Genomic DNA, 21,066 nt, shown 5'->3' with positions numbered 1-21,066 from the left:
AAATGTAAGTCGACACTATCAAAAACTTCCTTTAAAGAGCAGATTAGCACGTGGCCAGGTCGCGGAGGGTCAACATGTCGTTTCCCACAGGTGTGTCGGTGAAGAGGTTAAGGGTTAACACTCCCTGATAGCCAAAGATAAGACGCGCAGTGGAAATTCCTGCCCTCAAAGTGACAAATCCTCAAGAGGAAAAAACTTCAGGAGGATTAGAACTTGCAGCTCGAAGAGATTCGCACTGACAGCGCACAATGTACCGTCTTCATGGCGCCGCTCTGAACGCAATTACATGCACAGAAATTTAAAAATAGGAAGACGTGAATGGCAGGAAATGGTACATAAGGCTTTGAAGTCGCCTTGGGATGGATTCTAATGGCAGCTCCGTTTCAGTCCGTCAACCGAATCAAAACACTTTCACAGCATGGAAATGCGTTCACACCTTATAACCTGATATTTCACTGCTATTATGTGTAAAAATGTCCTTCTATTTTTTTGCTTGCTTTCCTTTTATCCATTTCTGACGGAGGTGCAGTCTACCATGACCACATGGCCTGGACGCTGAACCTCTTGTTACCGTGCCTCGCTTATATACAATAGAACTTTGCATTTGCCTTCATCCCCATCGTCCTGCTATCAACGTTTTCTTGAGCTTGTTAACTTGTATGCCACTTCACAACATCAGTCTGCACAGAACTTACAGAAACTGTCATCTCTCGGTTCACAGGCAGAAACTGCACTCAGTCCACTTGCTGACATTTCCTCAACAGCTTCAGTAATTCCTACAACAGCTGCTAGCTCTGGACTCTGTTTCGGGGGTCACCATAATGTTGTGACAGATGTGACTCAAAAAGAAACCCAATGTGGGGATTTAGTTCCAACAGAAAATACGGAACTTTAGACTTCCTTGTTGTGCGTATTTCATTTTTAACTTGCAATTTGATTGAGTTAACGGAATATAAACTGTCAAGTAGCAATGAGCAAATGTCGATAGTGGAGTCAAGAGTAAGCTTCTCCATTCATATTTGGATTTGGGGTGCCAAATTAATGATAAGATTATCTGACATGCCTTTTAAGATTAGGATAATTCAGTGGTCCGAGGTGTGTTACGATGGACAAGACAACCGTCTTTTCGTCCACTTCCATGTCGCATTTCCAGGTGTTTTTTCGCTCTAAGTTTCTAGCTTGGAGGACGAGTTTCTAGATCTATGGTGGGACAGAATTTTGACGTCTGGTGTGGTGAGGTTACAGACGTAACAATTTTTAATCTTCGTGAGTGAGATCACCAGATTACAAAATCCTTTTGTGCCGATGTGCGTACCCTGCTTTAGCAGTGATGAAACAGGCGATAAACTCAGTCGCTTAAACTTCATGAAAGTACGCTGTGAATGTTGAGGCTTTCATTTTAATATTTTAAATTTGAAAGAAGCAAAAACAAGTGAATTAAAGCTGGTGGTTCTGGTATAACTTATTAATGAAGTTGTAGATATCAACAACAAGAAGTAGAAGTCGGGGCATAAACAGTTTTATCAAGCTAATTAATGTCATAAATAAGGGAAGTGGTATTTTATCAGACTACTTGTCGGTGGCAGCAAAAACTAAAAACAGAGGTTATATTTCGTGAAGAGCCTATGTTCCCTCAGGGCGTAGCAGCACTGGGTCGAGAGCTTTTAGGTGGTATATGTATCATAGTGGAACAAAAGTGGTCGGAGGACGGGTTGGATCGGGGGGGGAGGAGGAGGGGTGGTCTACGGTTAAAGAGCTCAGCGGGACAGAGCCTTTAAGAGCTGACTCATAAATTTTACAGTTGGAGCTGGGAGAATGAAGCCATGTGGAAATGTAAAGCTTTTAGAAAAGACGGAGGAGAGGAGAGACCACCGTGAGTGTGGGAGCTCACTGTCATGGTGGAAACCGCCACATTTCTCCTGTCATGCTCCATGAGATCCAACAAACACAAATGTTTTTTCAGAATCATCTTCATATAAGTTTACAGTCACTATAAGTCAGTGGATGATTGTGTGTATCAACGTATTAAAATACTTTTTAGGACACTGTTGGCGCCGGAGCTACACAGATACACAGAACTACGTGAGGGATCATAACAGTAAACACGAAACAACACCTAATGGATCAGTTACAAATTCATTAACTGACCCTCAAGCCAAGGATATTTCTATTTCCAAGGCGGTTAAGTACTCCCCCGGCATGCCGCCAAAAGTGAAGAGTAAACACACATAAGAGAAGGCTGGACACGCTGATTCAGTAGACGGCTGCGGTCTGGAGAGCCTGACTGGGCTGCCGTGAGAGTGACAACTGTAATAGGAAAGTCTGGACCCTCTGAGGACTTATTAGCGCCTGTCTGTGGAGCGCTACAGCAGAGAGGCAGCTACAACACAGCTAATGAAACCGCTGGGATGTCAGCGAGAGATCCAGCTTGTGTGAGCTGGACTGGAATAATGTCCTGAGGAGAAGATGAATTGCTGACTAAACTGCCAGTAGATAGGACACTTGAACGATTTAGATGTTCTGATTCCTGCGAGGAAGTAAACAACAGCCTCTGCCAACATGAGAGTTAGATAAATATAATGAAATTCCGCGAGTTGACTGCGGTCCTTTGGCACTTCTGTTGTTCATGTCATCAGTTGTTAACACAACATGTCCGCAAGCCGCAAACTCATGCTGATACGATCGGACATTTTCAGGATGTTTGGCACTTCAATGGATGGAAGCAACTGTGACTTTGCCCTCATTGAGGGGCGTCATAACTCTATAGTTAACATGTTGTGCCTCATCCTTTAACAAAATGTAGTATGTTTACATTTTCCTTGTAAAGGTTTGTCAACTGTTTGAAGAGATTTCAGTATGTAAATAAGAGCTGTATACGACTGTGCTGCTATTCCTGATGGGCTTTAAGGGTCAGAGAGACATATCACCGTGCTGACCTTTCACACCAGAAGAGCCTGTCTTAGATGCCTGAAACCGCATCAATACATGAGCGTTGACAAGCACAACTTGAATTAATACCAATTAAAATAACGTAAGGAGAGAGCTTCAAAGCACGTTTCATAAAAAGAATACAGCAGGAGTCCTGAAGCATCAGTGGGTGACAGAGAAAAAGTACGGATGGCAAAAGTGCAGATAATAAAAGGAAGAAAAAAAGCCACAGGGAACGCAAACTCCCGTCGCCGTGTCCTTTCTGTAATGGACGACGGCAAAGTGCTGAGGTGCAGAACTTTTTCCCATCTCGTCCAAGAACAAGTGGCTCAGCGCGTCCCGCTGATAATAAACAAGTACAAAGGAGTGCTGCCAAGGAGCGATGGCGCTGGATCCAAACCCTCTCGCTCGCCCCCGCCAAGACTTATTTCGCCACAAAACACCAGTGGGCAAACATCCCAAATTAGATTTACAAGCACTGGAGAGCGCGGAACATTACATGGACTGCCAGCAGCCGAAGTGGCGACATAAAGTGAGATTGCTTGTGACGATTAACACAGATGATAAATAGCTCCGTAGTGTTGGAAGCTTTTATTGTTTTCAATCAACCAGCGACGCCCGGAGAGATGCTATTGTTCTAAAAGCTAACAAAAGTTTCCTTTGTGCATCACTAGGAAATTAATATTAAAAAGAGAAAGTCATTACGGACTTGAGGTTAGACAAAATGAACCTGACAAAAATCATTCTAGGCTACGCTGTCAACATGATTACACAATTATTTAGACAACTCTCTGGCCTCCACTTGTCATGAAGGCAAATAAGCCTTGGGTCTTCAAGCCCCCGTAACCAGAAGAATTTGGAAACACTGAGGTGATGATGTAAGGGTCGTGCAGACAAGTTTCCAATCCTTGTCCTCATTCAGCCTCTAAAGTTTTGGGGGTGCCAAACTTTTGAACAACAAAATGTTACCCTCCTTAAACAGGAAATAAACGTCTAAACAAAGTCACTGCAATATTCGTAATAGCTTTGGAGATGATGTCATTTTTGGCCTGCTGTAAATGCCGTGCATTGACAGGCGATGCAAATGTGATGTTTGCCGCTTCCTCGACATCACCAGGACAAGTGGGAGATATTGTTGATTTTGTTATATCAACATCTTGAACATTTATATCTCGGTCCAATGACGACATATCATTTATCCCTAGAGAGGGTGTTACATTTTGATGGCAAATAATGACATAAAAACTGCTGTTTTACTTCATTCGGAAACCATCATTCTGCCTTTTGTGAGCGTGATTTATTTTATCACGATCATCATATTCTGCTCTCTCTTTTCTGGCTCTCTGCACCGCATCTCTCTCTCATCTCCCTGCAGAACTGTGCTGCAACTGCTGTCATTTAAAACTTCGACCAGCTTTATGGTGCCAACGTGTTGTCGGCTAAAGAAATAGCTTGGAGTATTCCTTTCCTTGGTCAACATGACGCCCAGCTTTGGACATTTTTAAACCCCAAAAATACAGATTATTTGTGGATCTTCAGGGCATTAATGGTAATACTGTGTGTGACTAGACAGATTACATATGTTAAGAAGGGAAAATAAGGAGGGAAAAATGACTTGATCTGAGCAGAGCTAAGTCAAGTTTATGAACTGCATGGTCACAGATCAGTTGAACCGTCAGTTCATTTTAGCCCTACAGAGGAGCCATTTGTTTAAAATGAGTGAGTCCGATTGTCCGAGTTACAATTCACTTTCATTTTGACACAAAAGGCAGAAAAGTCCATCGAAATCATTAATACATCAAAAGTCTCTTTATCACTCTGGTGGGCTAAGGTGAAAAGAAAAAAAAAATCGCTAAGCCACGCTTTGCCTTGGAGACTGAAATGAAGGCTGAGCGGAGCTAAATCCCCCTGCCACCCTCCAGATAACCACCAGCAGCCACCCCCACCCTCCCAATTTAAAAAGTCATCGCTCCTAAAAGCTTGAAATAGGTCCTCTTGGCTCTTCTGAAAAATAATAGCGGAGAAAGTAGCTGCTGTGGAAAAGACGCTTTGAAAGGTTGACCAAAAACAATGAAGCTCGCCTTTTAGAAATTTCACACAAACTTAAGCAGATATTCTAGACTTAAGTCGACATCTTGAAAAAGCTTATATATATTTGTATGTGTGTTCTATATGTATGTACAGATACACATAGAAGAAGAGATATATTTCAATGCTTCAATCAGGCCAGTGTACTAACCTCATACTAAGTCAATGAGTTAACCAGACTGTGGATCCCTGAATCCAAAATAACTTTTAAAACTACGAGCAGAAAGTAAAGACGAATGTAACATTGTGCCATCACAACATCGGTAGTGAAGCAGTGAGTCTATTAAATTGCTCAAGTCGAGACGGAGTTCACAAAAAATCTCATGACTCTGGGTAACATGAAGTCACAAAACACTGGCAAACATTAGTGCATTAGTCGTGGGGTAAAGTCAACTTATCTCACCATCCTGACTCAATCTCATCTGCAATTCCTTTTTTTTCCAGCAAAGAATCTGCTACTTCTCCAGTTCAGCCCGACTTTCACCACCGTTTTGAGGATTGATTTGCTAATGTGCATTCAGAGTTAAATAGGCAGCAGTGAGGCGGGGGTAGGCGGCTATTCTTTGAACCCCCTCCTGCCGAAACCCCATGGCCATAGAAAACCGATGCATGAGAATACAAAGCCGCGGCCACATAGAGGCAACCCTCTTAATTGAGGCTGAAGCATCTGAAGGGGCAGGCTGGACCTTGCAAAAGGAAATGGGCTGTTTTTATCTTGTTCCTCTTAGGGCCATCAACGGATTTGTAAAGAGGCAGAGGACTTTGACTCAAGGGGGGCAGATCATGGAAATTTGAGAACCTCCCAGAGCTCCAAACAAACAAAATCAGGCCTTTCACTGACAACTCTGTTTCACGCTCCCTCCGAGAACGACCTCTGAAGGATCCACGCCGGGGCAGAAGCAGCCCGCTGCAGATAAGAGCGTCTTGCTGGACCTACAGCTGAGCCCAGCAGACCATTTCAAATTGAAAATGTGTTTAAGAGCTTCTGGGTTGGTTCAGCTTTGATTCTGATCCAAGCAAAGAGAGGACGGCGCTGGTACTTCCGGTGCCATGGTGAGCACTTTGCTCTATAAAGTGGAAATGAATCTTATTTCTTGAATGATTCCATTTGCCCAGTCAAAGATCAAACCACTGTTGACATGACACATAGCAGCTCAGCTCTCCTGCACCTGTAGCGTTTTCCTTTTCCAAAAACATGCATACTTCTGAGCGGACCCGTCACAACTTATCTGAATTGGGGAAAGGAAAACAGTAGTAAATCTCCAAACCCAGCCGTCATTTCATATGTCCGGCCGGAAAGTGCAACTTGAGTTCTGCAAGCAACAGACTTCAGTCATGAGGTTTCTTTCAGGATTTAAACACTTGTCCACCTCCATGATGTGTTATGTGTTATTCGACTGTTTCAGTGCTGTGTCTGCTTTCATGAAAGCCAGGGGCTACGCTAGTTTATGTGTGGCAGAAACCCTGTTAAGTATCTTCTGTTTATTCCCATTAAGGGATTGCCGGGTCGATCCCAGCTATATAGAGTGATAGGTCGGTCACACCCTCGAGATCCAGGCTTTTAGCTTGAGGAGAGTCAGGTGTCCTGTGGACGCCCTACACTGAAAACATGAGAAATTGGATGCCCCTTTTTTTTTTTGTCGGGATGTCGGATTGCGTCATCAGTGGGATGGAGGGCCTCCACCCGGAACCCCCTAAATGCTATGCAATATATATATTCTGGAGAGCCCTGGTTTATCACACATATAGATAGATCACTACTTTTACGACAAAAATACGTATTTTTTATCAGGAGTTCCATGTGAACGGAAGTCTTTGGCATGCTTAAATTTTGCACTGGCACTTCGGGGATGCAATGTAACCGACCGCAGCATTCTGTTATGTATCAGTATTGTGTAATGCCGATCATGTCTACTGTTTTGACTCACATCATGTTTTGCGTAATATTTATTAGTCTGCTAGTCTTCATACTGAATGAATGACGGTATTAGCAATAGCACCTTTGCTGCTCACACGCTTGCTTGTTAGCCACCTGTTCAGTTCGATGGAAATGCCTCCTTAAATCTCAAAAACGAGCATCTGTTCCACTACAAATGGCAATGACTGACTTGACAAGGTAATCGCGCTTCCTTGTTAATGCTGTTGTGCAGCCCTCCACTAATGGCGAGCAAAGATCGATACCTTTGACTGGGCCCAAACGTAGCTCCAGCGATTGAGATTTGACAGCTCCAACAGGGCGGCCGACTCAAGTCATCCATCCTACATGCCCAATGAGCAGAAGCAGAACAATTCCAAAACCTCCCAGAACCCTGAGGACTTTCAGCAAGACGCCACAAATCACGCTGAAGGTTGGCAGTTTGAGTCAGTCGTAAATAACGAATATTGATTCGCTCGGGAAGATTGAGGGAAGTTTAGTGTGCTGCAGCATTGAGACAGTGAGGACAGAAAAAAAGTCACCAAGAATGTAATCGAAGTACTGCAGAGAAGGGAAACTATTATTCAAGGAATTCTTATCAGTAATTATCAGTCCATTAGGACGGAGGAGTGAAGTGTTTGGAGAGAGGAAATCCTTGAGGGGCAGTCGCAGGCGAATGACATTGGTTTCCTGCCACACAGCGGCACAGTGAAGATGAATTCCTATTAGTTGAGCAGACACACACAACTGAGATGAAGAGCCTGTGCTCCGAGCTGTCTGACCACATGCGGTCGATCAGCCACACCACCATGAGGGAGGACAGTTGAGCAAAACAAAATAAAACAAGGGAGTTGTTTTCGAGGAGAATTAGCAGGGACAACTCCATCCTGGGTTTACATTTGTAGATTGAAACACATGATAAATCTACGTTTTTATATATAGAGTCGAGCAAAAGCATGTGCTAGGACACATTCTATCCTGTCCAGCACCATTAGCGCTTGCATCAGGGAGTACAGCAACGGTAAGATTTGTTACTTTCTAAGTCATGTGTTACAGTCACCAAACGTTTCACTACGGTTGTATTGGTGCTAATACAAGCATAAAGCATGTGATCGGCCGATCAAAGTAACAAAACTATTCAGTTTTTTTTATGTTTATGAAAAATATTATTTCTCTGTTAAGTCACATTTTTTATTTATGAAACTTTTTAAAAATAAAAGTACACTTTGTGTCTGTTTTAGTTGCCAGGGAGGAAAAATCTCCATCATACTGTTACCATCGCAAAAAAATGTTTAAAAGTTGGAATCTAATCCAACTAGAGCTGAATTTTAGGCCAACGTTTTGCTGGAGACTATGTTTGTGCATTATGGTTTACTGGCATTGGTTGTTATTACTGAGAAAATATCATCCAATCACTGCTTTATCACATCATAATGAAGGAGTGTTTCCAATAACTCTGTGCAGTATTATTACAACTCACACATGGTCGACATTGATATCACGGTGTACTTCTGCATGCCAGTTGCATCTTAGGTTTATGACTAAATAATTCAGTGTCATTACAGGAGACAATGTAAGTGCAGTCATTATCTAATAAAATCATGAAGAGTGTAGAATCACACGCAGATATAAATTGTGTATCATCATAAATATCATATCATTTAAGTGTTTTATTCACAGATTCATTAACACTTCCCTTAACTTCAAAAGTATCAGAGTAAACATGAATTCAATGTCTAGAATGTACATTAACTGAAAGATTTCATTTAGTTCATGATACTTAATAGCTGACTTTCTTATTGAAAACATGTGAATACATGTCTTCATGTCCCTCGCTATGCTGTCACCTTAGAAGGTTTTAAATGGATAAACGTTGTAATGATGGGTTAAAAGACGCACCCACGTGTATTTGAGAAGGTTTCACTTCAGCCGCCAGTCTCTCTGATGCTAAAATGTTTTTCAATGAAAGACGCTCTTAAAGAGATAACAAGAAGGCGTTGTAATTGTGCGTCACACTCTTTCACTTGGAATTCAATTTGAGGAAAACACGAGTGACTGTCAGTCATCAAACGCAGCAGCGAGCGCAGATCAACCCAAACTAATACCCGGCTTCTGTCACGTCTGAAAAAGACTTGTCACTGTCATTTCTATAGCGGGCCGTTAAAACCCCAGACTTGTGACAATCCCTCCAGCAGAGCATCACCTTGATACGCCAGCACCCACAGACCACTCATTATGACCCTGCACGCCGCTCACTATTTCATCCTGACTGCCAAACAAAGTCGCCGCACTGACAGCTGTAGTGACACCAGCAGGGTTTTCTTTCAACTCTTCGACAAATAAAAGATTTAAACATTTCCCTCGCCAGTCAAACGAGAGAAAAAAACATTCACAAGACGGAAGGTTCGGATTCCTAAAAAACTGCAAATAGATGTTTATGTTCCAGACGCATATATGCAATATACTTCCCATCATTCAAAGAAATGAATTTTTCTCACCAGCTCAAGTTCGCAATCCAATATGGCTTCCAACAGAGAGTATTGTGTATATTCGACTTCTAACTTTTTTTTACAACCGAATTGGTGAAATGCATAGTACTATTCGATGTGTACATACAGAAATGTTTCTGTGGCGTAAATTTAAATATTCATGCTGCACGGTACATGAACTACAGTGACTATTGCTAGTCCTCTGTGCTGATGTCACGTCCCAGCACTGGCTTCCGAGGTACAGTAACTCCAGCGCAACACTATGCTGCATTCTAGGAACATGGGAGGTGAGAGCTGGGAATTACAACACAGCCTTGTTCACTGCCTCCCAGTTATGGAAGTGAGAAAACAAGATAGCAACGTCCACAACCTCTTTATAAACGTGTGTTGCAAAAAGAAAACAGGAACATTTTCAAATATCTGTTGTTTCTTTCTGCGTATTTGTTATGCATTCTGGTTATGTTTGGGGACGCCATCTTGGATGCCGTACACAGGGTGGTGAGCATTCCCAGAATTTCCGTCTTGGAAATTAGGTGACGAAACTGGGAATTTCCAAGTTCAAAGCAAAACTGGAGCGTACACTTACCCTGCAAATAAGTACTTCGTATGTGGCAGTACTCAACATAACATGCGTCATCTTAACAGTAATCTGCACTCCATTTATGTGAGCAGAGCTGAGGACTTTAATGGGTTAAAACAGTGTTGTGCACCTGTCAATCTCAAAATTTCACTCACATACACTTAGGAATTTTTCAATTCCCGATGACCTCACACTCATTCACCTTGCTCATCATTCATATTGGGCCCCTTTAAATGAGTCATGAATGGAGTAACATGAATGGAGTCAAGGAAAGTCGTCCCTCTGGAGATGAAGCTGCCAGTTCGCAGGAGTGTTTGATGGAAGGATTTGACGCAGCGTGTGAATTTATGTGCCACACTTATCGTTTCCAACCGCTTTTTATCTCGAGCCAGTCGCACAAATGCCTCGTGATGATGACTAGACACGCCGAACAACACCTGGGCAGCTGGGACGCTGCACTTAAATGCCGTGTAATGTTTGGACGGCCCCAAAATGAGGCTCCGTAGGGACACGGTCCGCCCTGCTCTCCCGCTGGCTCTTCATTATAGGCACAAGTCAGTGGACCATGTCTCACATGCGCCCGCTCTGCATTTTACTTCAGAATTATGACCATCTCTGCTCGCTTCCTAAAACCACTGGAACAAATTCGGGCCAACCATCCATCTGTCTACAGCCCGAGGTGGAGCTCGGGCTTCTTTGTGTCGGGACCCCTCAGGCCGTCGCGCTCCGGACCTTTAAGGAGCGGAGACAGCTGACTTGTCCTGTCAACGCAACTGCTAAATAGAGATCCAGAGCAGTTTAGTCTGGCACGACTGGTTGTCAAACGTTCTATTTTAGAAGTCTTGTTTTTTAATTTGAAGGCTAAATTTAGCAGGAGGGCAGCTGTGTAGCTTTTTTAAAGGCAGGAAACAGACATCTAAGCCTCAAACAATTAACGCTGCTGCTTCCCAGATGACAGGAACAGGATGTTTAGTTCATTATCCTCCTTTTTTAATCTAGAGGTTTAAAGAATGCACATTTTTAGTAAGCTATCGACAGAACCATTGATCTGCGGCAAACAGATGGGCGGTGGGAAGCAATGTGGGGTCTCTTCTGAAGGTCTGCAGTTTCTTTAGCAACATCCAGCATCCAGAGTTCTTCACTGCTCAGAATGGTCATCAGATACCTCACTTATCATAAATAAATTAAAAAAAAAATACTTTATCTTTCCAGAAATTAACCAATGTCAGAATTAAAATTAGCTTAAATTTAGCATTTTTACCAAATATTTTGGTAAGTACTAAATAAATAGAGCAGACTAATTGGTTTGAAAAAATAACGTGTCCTTCAGCAATCCATTAAAGAAAACATCGACGGAATACAATGAAGATGGAGAGCTCTTTATCCACTTCACTCCCTGGAGGAAGAGTTGCGTGCTCAGACCGTAATTACAGTGTAGATACCAGGGTTTGCTGAGAGGGGGCTATTTACTCTGGTTACTGGACATGTTGGTGAAACAACAAGGAAGAAAGTCTCCAGTGTCTTCATCAAACATATGGTCCCGTCGACGGCCGCTTAGCAAACCCCGCACTGTTGACTGACGCTGACAGAGATGAGTGACAAGCACAGTGGCGACTGCAGTGTCACCTTACTGAGCAAACAGTCCGGTGGACCGAAACTCGACTCTGAGTGAGGGGGGAAGACAAGAGAGTAGTGAATCTAGAGGGTTTTGGACCCAGGTTTTTGAAGTTTGAACACAAGGACCTGCCAGCATCCTCACTCATAAAAACACTGAGTGACTAGGTGTGTCGAAAATATGCCTTAATAGAATCAAACTGAACAGAAGGAACACAAAAACACAGCAGCAACACAAGTTTATATCATCCAACGGCAACAGGTTCATCCAAATCTGAAGTCAAACTGCGGCAAAATGTGAAGTACCAAGTCTTGATAAGTAAAAACTGAAGCAGCACGTCGGCAGTCTCAGAGGAGCATGGAGCTCACTGACAGATGCCGGATCATCTGCTACCAGCTCAGTGTCTTGTCTCCATAAACGTCAGCAGTCAGACCCAAGTTTTAAACGGATCCACGCGTGTTCAGAATCTTAACACTTGTATAATTGAATACAATTCCCTTCAATAAGTGCTGTGGAGAGAGGCCACATCCCCACTTCTACCTCTGTATTATTATGCAGAGGAAGCAACACTTCAGGTAATTACATTTTATTGACTTCCTCCAGCATGTTTTCCACAACAAGCAGCACCAAATCCCACTTCATATAATCAATTTTCCAATGATACCATCACCCTTCTTCTACTTCTTGCAGTGACTCTGCTGTTTCCAGCTCAGTGCAGAACTTCAGAGTGCAGTTCAGCACTGACGCAGTCTGAAAAACTCCAGCCTGGATTTATGTTCATCGCACAACACGCAGCACAGTCATTCAAAAAGCCATTAGGAATATGCTGCTTGGTGACGCTGGTGATGGAAGGCAAAAAACTGAGTCCAGATTGATGATCAAAATAGAGATCAAGCCCAGCTGGGGCAGCTCGGAATCTTGCTCACGGCTGCTCTGTAAAGAAACTGGGATCAAACTGGGGATTTTTTTTTTTTCAGTCAGACTCTGATGGCAGCGTCTGTAATAGGAGTCATTTCTGTGGCCACAGATGCTGGTGTGAATATGTCCCTTGGGCCAAACATACAAGGAAGCATCACATGCACTGAAGTGCTCAGATGTCCAGAGCTAAGTGGCTTCAAACATGACATCACCCAGCAGGGATTAAGTGAATAATAGTTGTGTAAATGTCACTGGCGATGTAAAAAAAAAAATCATTATGTAAAATGCCGGCTGTGGGACCCCACGAGCCCAGTTCAGTGACTCTCACACGAGGCCCCATCTGTTCAAACATCAGTCTTCACAAGCTCGTCTACTTACCATGAGCCAAAGATCTGATGGCGAATAAAACCAGGAGAGGAACCAAAGTGGGCCGGGACTCCATCATACACTCGGGCTTGTCATAAGTGGACGAGGGCGGCCAGGAGAGTTATGAGACCGATTCGGTGGCAAATCCAGAGGTCAATCCTCAGTTGAGTAAACCAAACATCCGCACACTAACTCCACCGCAAAACATCCCCAAACTTTTCTCTCCGCTGCGGAGCTCCGTTTCCTGTTCAGCGGGGTTCGACTTGGAGGGATCCGCAGGTGATGAGAGAAGAGGCGGCTGTGAGAGGCGAGCGGCGCCGGGAGTCTCTCTGGAGCGGCAACTACTCTGCCGCTTTGTAATTCTTTTCAATGAAAAAATTGTTTCAATGATGCCCAACGCCCAACAGCAGTGATTAAAAGTCCTTTCGGTTACTCGCGAAGCTCCATTGACGCCTTTGTCCCGGCCACGGCTCGCGCTGCTCCGCCGCTCTCCGCTACTTGAACTGATTTACTACAACCACAACACGCCGCCACACACTGTAGTCAAAGCGGCGATAGTGCTCCGCGGCACATTTCCGGTGACTCTTTCAAAATAAACAGATATTTTTGTACCTCTGATGCTAAGAAAACAAAAAAAAACACATTAAAACCTTATGGGCTATTCAGCAGTCAGTCATGCTTTATTAATAATTTCAAATATTAAATGCGCTAAGTGACGACTGCCGGTAGTTTCAATCGACATTGAAAGTTACGGTAAACTAATGACATCTAAATGTAATTAAAAAAAAACAAGGAATAAATAGACAGTCAGATACTCTTAGGGGGGGAAACGCTATTTGAAAAGGTAAGCCATTTAATTTAAAGACGGTTTTATTCTGAAGTAGCTGGCCAACCTGTGAGCGCCTATTTAACGTCTTTGACTTTACAATGACAACCCTTCTTCTTAAAGGGACAGTACAAGAAACATTTTTATGACTACAAAAACACTTAGGAGTGCATAAAGCCTCTTGGATTATTATTATTTATATTTTTTTATGACGACATACTTCAACCCAAAGCATCATATTTGGTTAAAAGTGTCAATGGAATAAAATAAAATGCTTTCGTAATCATGGAAGGAAAATAATGGAGGGCGGAGTGACTACATTTTCAAACGAAAATAAGACAGAAAATACAGGAAAATGTTCACCAGACTCCATGATGGGAACTAGTATCAAAACTCAAACTCAAAAAGTAACCATACATCGTATCGAAACAGTAATAGATCAATATAAAAGTGCAGACAGACAGATAGATAGATAGATAGATAGATAGATAGATAGATAGATAGATAGATAGATAGATAGATAGATAGATAGATAGATAGATAGATAGATAGATGGATGGATGGATGGACGGACGGACAGACAGACAGATAGATAGATAGATAGATAGATAGATAGATAGACAGACATAGATAGATAGACATAGCTAGATAGACAGATAGACAGACAGACAGACAGATAGATAGATAGATAGACGGACAGACAGACAGACAGACCGATAGATAGATAGATAGTTAGATAGATAGACGGACAGACAGACAGACAGACAGACAGATAGATAGATAGACAGACAGACAGACCGATAGATAGATAGATAGATAGACAGACAGACAGACAGACAGATAGATAGATAGTATCACAGTGCAATACATATACATAAAGAAAAAAAGCATCTAAAATATCATAACAAATAACTTCTTACAACTGTGAAAATGTGATCTTTAAATAAAATCTGTCTCCAAATCCATTTCCGAGGCCACATCATGACTGAAAAAGATGACTCTGATAGTGTTTTAGATGTACGACGGGGAACACACATAAATCATGCTTATTTATTGGCTCATTCCTGTTATCATCAAACATCAGGCTGGGAATAAGAAATACACCTGAATGCAGCTGACACTTCCCAGTCATCTTCCAGAGTTGACTGGATCCATTTAGAAAGCTGCTCTGCAAACACCGCTGCAGTGTGGGCAAATGTCAGCGTGTATCTCCGAGCTGTTATCTAACCTCAGCGGCATAATTTATGTTGGCAGTGCCACAAACCCATATGCAAATCCGTCGTACATGTGAAAGACCTTTGATCGTGCCGACTGCGCTGCTATGTATACAAATCAGACGCGGGAAATGACTCAGGCACTTAGAGATACAAACAAGGCCCACGCACCAACGCCAAAACGTCACTATTTATCTGAGGGGAAGCTCAGGCCGCGCTTGATGGAAAGCGAAAAGCAATATCACATGTGCCAGGAGATATGGCCAAGTGCAGCCAATGAGAGCTGACAGAGCAAGAGGCACAATTCTGGAATGAAGCAATAAGGGGTGATTGGCTGGAGTGCTGTTGAACTGAATAAATATGAGGGGTCAGACTTGGTAAACACACTTCTCTTGACATTTATAGAAATGCATTGGATGGTGGGTGGAAGCAAGCGGTGCATACTAAGCCCAGATCCACTCACAGTGTTGGAGAGAAGGAGACAATAAACAAGCGGAGACATGATTCCGCTCGGCGACCTTAAACAGTCCTGATATTCCTTTCATGTTTTATGCATGTACATGTTTTATTTAATTGCAGCAACTGATTAATTGAGTGTCGCCCAGTGATTGAATAAAACATGATGAAGGCCGGCGCTAAATGCATTTCCGCTGGTGTGTGACTGATGCTGCTACTTTGGGGCCGTCGTCAAACATTTGGCCGAGCCGTCAGAGGAAACATGCACGCGGAGAATTTAGACTAATTATCCACATTAGGTGGAGAATCACGGCGGAGTCGTGCGTCACGCACTCCACTCACAAAGGCAGGATTTTAGAGGACGAAGCCGCATGTCGGAACGGATAGAAGGGATTTATTTTCTATCCCGGAACATCGGCTTGTATACTCATCATGTTCTGTTTCACCAGACCAATATGTGCGTTCAAGCAGCATCTTAAACTGGGGGATTCTACATGCATTACAGAGCTCAAAAGCCAGATGATCCAAGATGTCCTCACCCACTTCAGAATGCAGAGGCCCTACACACAGTCTCTAGGAGATCATCTCCAAAGGAGATTTGTTTTGGCGTCTTGTAATCTCCTGAAAAATGCTGTTCCTGCCGCCGCTTTCCCAACTGAATGTACGAGAAACATCAAGTTAAGGACGGACTTGGTAGCCTCAAGTTTACCCACCACGGCTTAACCAACAGGCTGTCTGCTTACGTTTCAATTGTTCCTAGACCCAAACTATGAAGCCACTTGTTATCTTCCTGCTTTCCCGTTATATTTCCAGCTTAACATGCCTGTTAAAATGAGCAGCCGTCTTCAAAAACACAGTCATTTTCCTGTTCAGCGGCCAAAGTCGAACAAGACTCTTTTGTCCTTCTGACATTATACAGTGTCCCGAGTGCAGAAACGACCAACATCCGTCACCACCAACACTTCCTTCTTGGCTAATAAATCAGCATTAATGTGCGGGAGCAGCAGCAGCGCGGGATCTGATATTGATGACACTATTTACTGGCTCATTTTGTTTACAATTACGGCTGATAAAGTGGGAAAGTAAAACCAACAGCTGTCGGTGTTGGAGATCTATGGGTTCAGCCATTAGTGGGATACGTATCTGATGTACATGCGTTTAGAAACCAGCAGATTGTGTGTCTTTGAAACGGTTCCAGATCAGACCGATGATCCACAAGCGAACAAAAGTCTCTCTCTGAATTCATTCGCAGGTAGCATGAAGAAACCATCTGTTATTTCATTTACATACACCAATGTGAAGGCGAAATCACACCGTCCAAAGGTCAAAACGCCTCGCACACATCAAACAGCCGTGCATCAATTCTCAGTCTGCTTTTCCAGCCAAGCCTACTCTTTTCTAACAAGTTTTCACACAACATACTGGCAGATGAGGTTTCATTTATAAAAGTAACTTATGGAAACAGCACAGAAAAGCTAGCTAATTTAAGATACGGCTTGACAAATCAAACCAGACTGGCCAATGAAAAAGGCAAATTATTTCGGAAATAACCACTTAGCCTGGAAGTAAACAATCCCCAGTGTCGGTGAGATGAAGTACATTTTTCTTTATTTATGATACAATTAGTCCGCCTGGATAGCAAGCATTTTTTATCTCTCCTTATTGGATCCGCAAATAGGTTTATCGTGATAAATGTGCAGGCCTCCGACTTTAATTGTCGGAAATCCCGTCACCACCTGTCAATGTTTTGGCCAACGCGTGTGTATTTGTGAATATCTGTGATGTTCTTATACCTGACGGTTCTTTTCTTGCGTGTGAATGGACCAACACATCTCCCTCTGACTCACCGTGATGGAGTGTTTGTCACGTGGCTGTCGCCGCGGCAACAGAAATACCTGTGCATTTCGATAAAATCATCGGGTTTGAGAGCAACCCGCGGCGAGTCCCCGTACGGGCGCCTGCTGCGGCATATAAAATAACTCATTACTCACCATCTCGCCGAGAACAGAAGGCATTGAAATATCCTTCAATGAATATCACCTGCATCAATGACGACGCTATCATGTAATAAGCCTCCACCTTTCCTGACCCATAACTGCTAATGAGTGCGCTGGCCCTTTAAGGGGCTCCTCTGAATAGATTCTATTATAGATTAATTGATTAAGAGGGCGGCGCGCGGAGATGACAATATATCTCCATATTGATCTGCCTTTCAATGAGAGCGGCTGTTGGCCGGCCTCCCTCTGTGGGCAGAGGAGGAGGAGGAGGAGGAGGTAACGTGAGGTGGCTTTAAGCTCATTTCCTGCTCCTCTCACTGGCTCAAGCTCGCCAGTCAAATGAAGTTTCATTTTCCCTCACAAATCTATCATCTGATTTCCTTCACCTTCTCCCCTCCCGTCTCATTATAAAGGAATCCTTCTCTCCAGCTACCGCTTCCTCAACTCTTTGTCTTTGCTGTTTTCCCCATAATGAGGGGCCCCCCTATTAATTTTGGGGCTGTGAAGCGAGACGCGCCCTCTGCTGCCCCCCCCCCCTCCACCAGCAGTGCAAATCTACAAATGGATAAGGTAGCATGAGGACAGAGCGGAGTGGGGTGTCGCCGTCTGTTTGCCACCACACATGATGATGAGGGAGGCAGACTGGGCTGGTATTAACCTCTTGTCTGTCCACCGGGGTCTTTCCTATTCAACTGGTTGAGATGGCGTTGTGAGCGGGGATGAGCTGCGGCGCGTGACACGCCTCGCCGTGACGACCTAACTCAAGTGGGGGCCTGTAATGGGATGGGTTATCAAAAGGGCTCTAAAGTGGGTGATGAAAATTATATGTTGTGGTGAATAACAAGTTGGCAGCTGATGACTGGCTGTGTTTTTGCACGGACATGGAGGAATTCTTAATGCGTTGTTGTTGTTGTTGACGCAGAGCCAGAGCAGCCTCTGTCCCCCAGACACAGGTTCATAGATGACAGCGCAGATGCTCGGTCTGTGTTCACATGCTAATATCTGGTTCAATTGTGGCTTAGGGCCACTGAGAAAAATCACCATTTTCACCTCATGAAAGTCTCCTTTGGTCAGATAAGGTTTTATGAGAATCTTTATAGTGAATCAATGCTGTGTAATATAAATAGCTCAGTATATCACCACGTTGAAAACAACAGCTTGTCGTGTAACTTCACACAAAGTGATTTGAAAAATTCGAAATAATACGCAAACTATTTGAGAAAAAACGACGGCAATAATAATAATAATAATAATAATAATAATAACAATAAATATAAAAGATTATATATTAAAAAATCTTTTCATATAAAAGTATAATAATAATAATAATAATAATAATAATAATAAATTATTAAAAGATTATATTGTAAATATATTATCCTTTCATATAGAAGTATAATATAATAATATAAAAATCATAAAAAAACAAAAAAACGAGTGAAGGAAGAAGTTGAAAAAGTTGTTTTTAGGGCTGTAACAGTCTGTTGTTGCAGATAAAATAAAATAAAATAAAATAAAAAAGGGGGCCTCTTGTGGCAAAGGGCCACAAGAGGCCCCCGGGGCTGCACCTTACCCATGTCTGATCGAAATGCTACACATCTAGGAAGAAGTCACTATGAATATCATTAAATACTACAGCAACAAGGCAAGCAAAAACTTATCCTTAGCCAAACTTAAAACTTGGTGAGTAACACAGCTGAACCAATGAGGTGGGAGGCAATATATCATTAAGTTTCTAAGGCATCGCTTTCTCGTTTTTATGAGGCAAATGTCAGCCACATGAGTGAAATGAACTTGTCCAGGTTGCAGACATGACATCACATATGTTGTCTCTGGGATTATTAGGCATTAGGGATGGTACAACAAGAGCGTGCCCTTGGTCATCAATATTTCAGCCAGTTTTCTCACTGTCGTTGATTTATTCCGCCCGCCTCACATGTGACATGTAATTACCTGTGTTGTACTGTTTGGTGTCCAATTCTCTCAGGTGAGAGCAACCCTTAAATAGCCACGTATCGCTCTCAACTGGTGTCAGGACGGCGGGTCAGGACGCACAAGCGCTTGCTACAGAGTAATTTAGCCTGGGCTGCTTCCTCCACCCCACATATCCCCCATCCGTTCTCTCTCCTCCGAGATGAAATGACTCTTCCAATTTTCCAAGTGTGCGCTGGAGCTCCGGGGAGGAGGTATGGTGGCAGCAATTACAGCCCTTCCTCCTACACACAGATACACACACGCACACACACAATGACAAAGCTGCTGGAGAGCCCGGACGAAATTGTCTCTGGCTCCAAAGAGACAAGCTCCTCCAGCTCTGTTCCTGCTCTCACCTGGCGTGAACAGACAGCTCCGGCCTTTCATGCACGCTGTTATCCTGTGTGACAGGAGCCATTCAAGCCTGCCAGTGACTTGCCCGGCCCCAAATGCATTATTTTTCGGGGATAAAAAAACTGATACAAGAGAAAAATAACTGCGGGTTATATCACATTTTTATTCTCCACACACAGGAAGTCGGTTGCACGTAAACCCTGGAATCAAAAAGCCATTTCTACCAACAAATATGCAGTTGATTTCGCTGTTAAGAGCGAGTGTGATGAAACAGAAAAAGAAATCGTACAACGCCACAGTTTGAAATGGGCAAAAGATTGCTGCTATTTCAACTCCCTGTTTCATCACTACGACTATCGGGAGCAATTATGATGCTCATTCTGATCAGACAATGTAATGCCTGCATCGCTGATTAGAAACACACAAAGCCGGGAGCTTATTCGCCTGCTTTCAGTCTAACCTCATCTCACCTGCACGCTGAGGTGAAGTCCTTTATTGGAAGCAAAGAAGCACTTTACATTCTGTTTTAGTATTTAAGTCTGCTGCGCAAAACAACCATCCGCCGCCTCAATTGCTTGCCAACACAAGTCAAATATTGGTCGAAGATTGTATGACTAGGTTTGTTATTATCGCTGACATTATGAGCATAAGCGCTTTCTGAGTAAAACAAAACCAAAACAAGAGTCAAGGGACGACTCAGAAACCTACCATGCCAGTCAGAAGTGGAACAATAAGGGGTTGTTTTTAGGGCTGTAACAGTCTACTGTTGCAGGATTTACAATTGAAAAAAAAAATGACAGGAAGTTCATTCAAAGATGTGGTGTCAAATTCTAAGAGAAACATCTTTATTGTTACGCGGAGCGTCTGCCAAGACCATCGCAGTTGTGCTACGGAAGCATAGCAGTAGTAGTATCCAGCTGTTGCAATGCAGTGCTGCACTTCCAAAACCACCAATTTCAGTGATGAAGTTGCAGTGCAATGGGTGGGCGGAGCGACACATCCATAGCAAAAAGGCTTATTATTAGCTTCATTTTCATGTCAAAAGGTAGGATGACTTTTTTTTTCCACTCCAACAGCCCAACTCGCCAAAGTTTCGAGGTTAGGGATAGTCTGCCAATTTTCGTCTCTAGCCACTTGGTAACTTTAGCTGAACATTTACTCTGAAACACGGCATTACGTTACGTACGCTACGGCATTTGCACCACACCGTCAAGTGAAAGAACATTGCACTCGACACATAACACCACATATGATGTGAAAAACAAATGTAGTGTGAGTCCAAATAACCCTTTTTTGTCACCGGACTATCACGTTGCAATCCTCACACATCCATTTGGGACACTGTT

At 43.1% G+C, this 21,066-nt stretch overlaps 1 protein-coding gene across 4 annotated transcripts in view; it reads right to left on the bottom strand.

Annotated features, from left to right (window-relative positions):
- Nucleotides 1–21,066, bottom strand: part of robo3 (roundabout, axon guidance receptor, homolog 3 (Drosophila)) — a 129,285-nt gene that overhangs the window by 54,372 nt on the left and 53,847 nt on the right. Inside the window, exon 1 of one of the 4 annotated variants that reach the window (XM_053847025.1) lies at nt 12,912–13,401. The exons of the other annotated variants lie outside the window; for them this stretch is intronic. Coding sequence (XP_053703000.1) covers nt 12,912–12,978 — 67 coding nt within the window. The 5' untranslated portion in view covers nt 12,979–13,401. Of the gene's footprint in view, nt 1–12,911; nt 13,402–21,066 lie in introns of those variants that run through there. 4 annotated transcript variants of the gene reach the window in all.

This window comes from Synchiropus splendidus, chromosome 17 (genome assembly GCF_027744825.2).
Source record: "Synchiropus splendidus isolate RoL2022-P1 chromosome 17, RoL_Sspl_1.0, whole genome shotgun sequence".
Taxonomy (NCBI): Eukaryota; Metazoa; Chordata; class Actinopteri; order Syngnathiformes; family Callionymidae; genus Synchiropus; species Synchiropus splendidus.
Note: the sequence above shows the minus strand (reverse complement) of the source record. Positions and strands in the feature narration are given on the sequence as shown.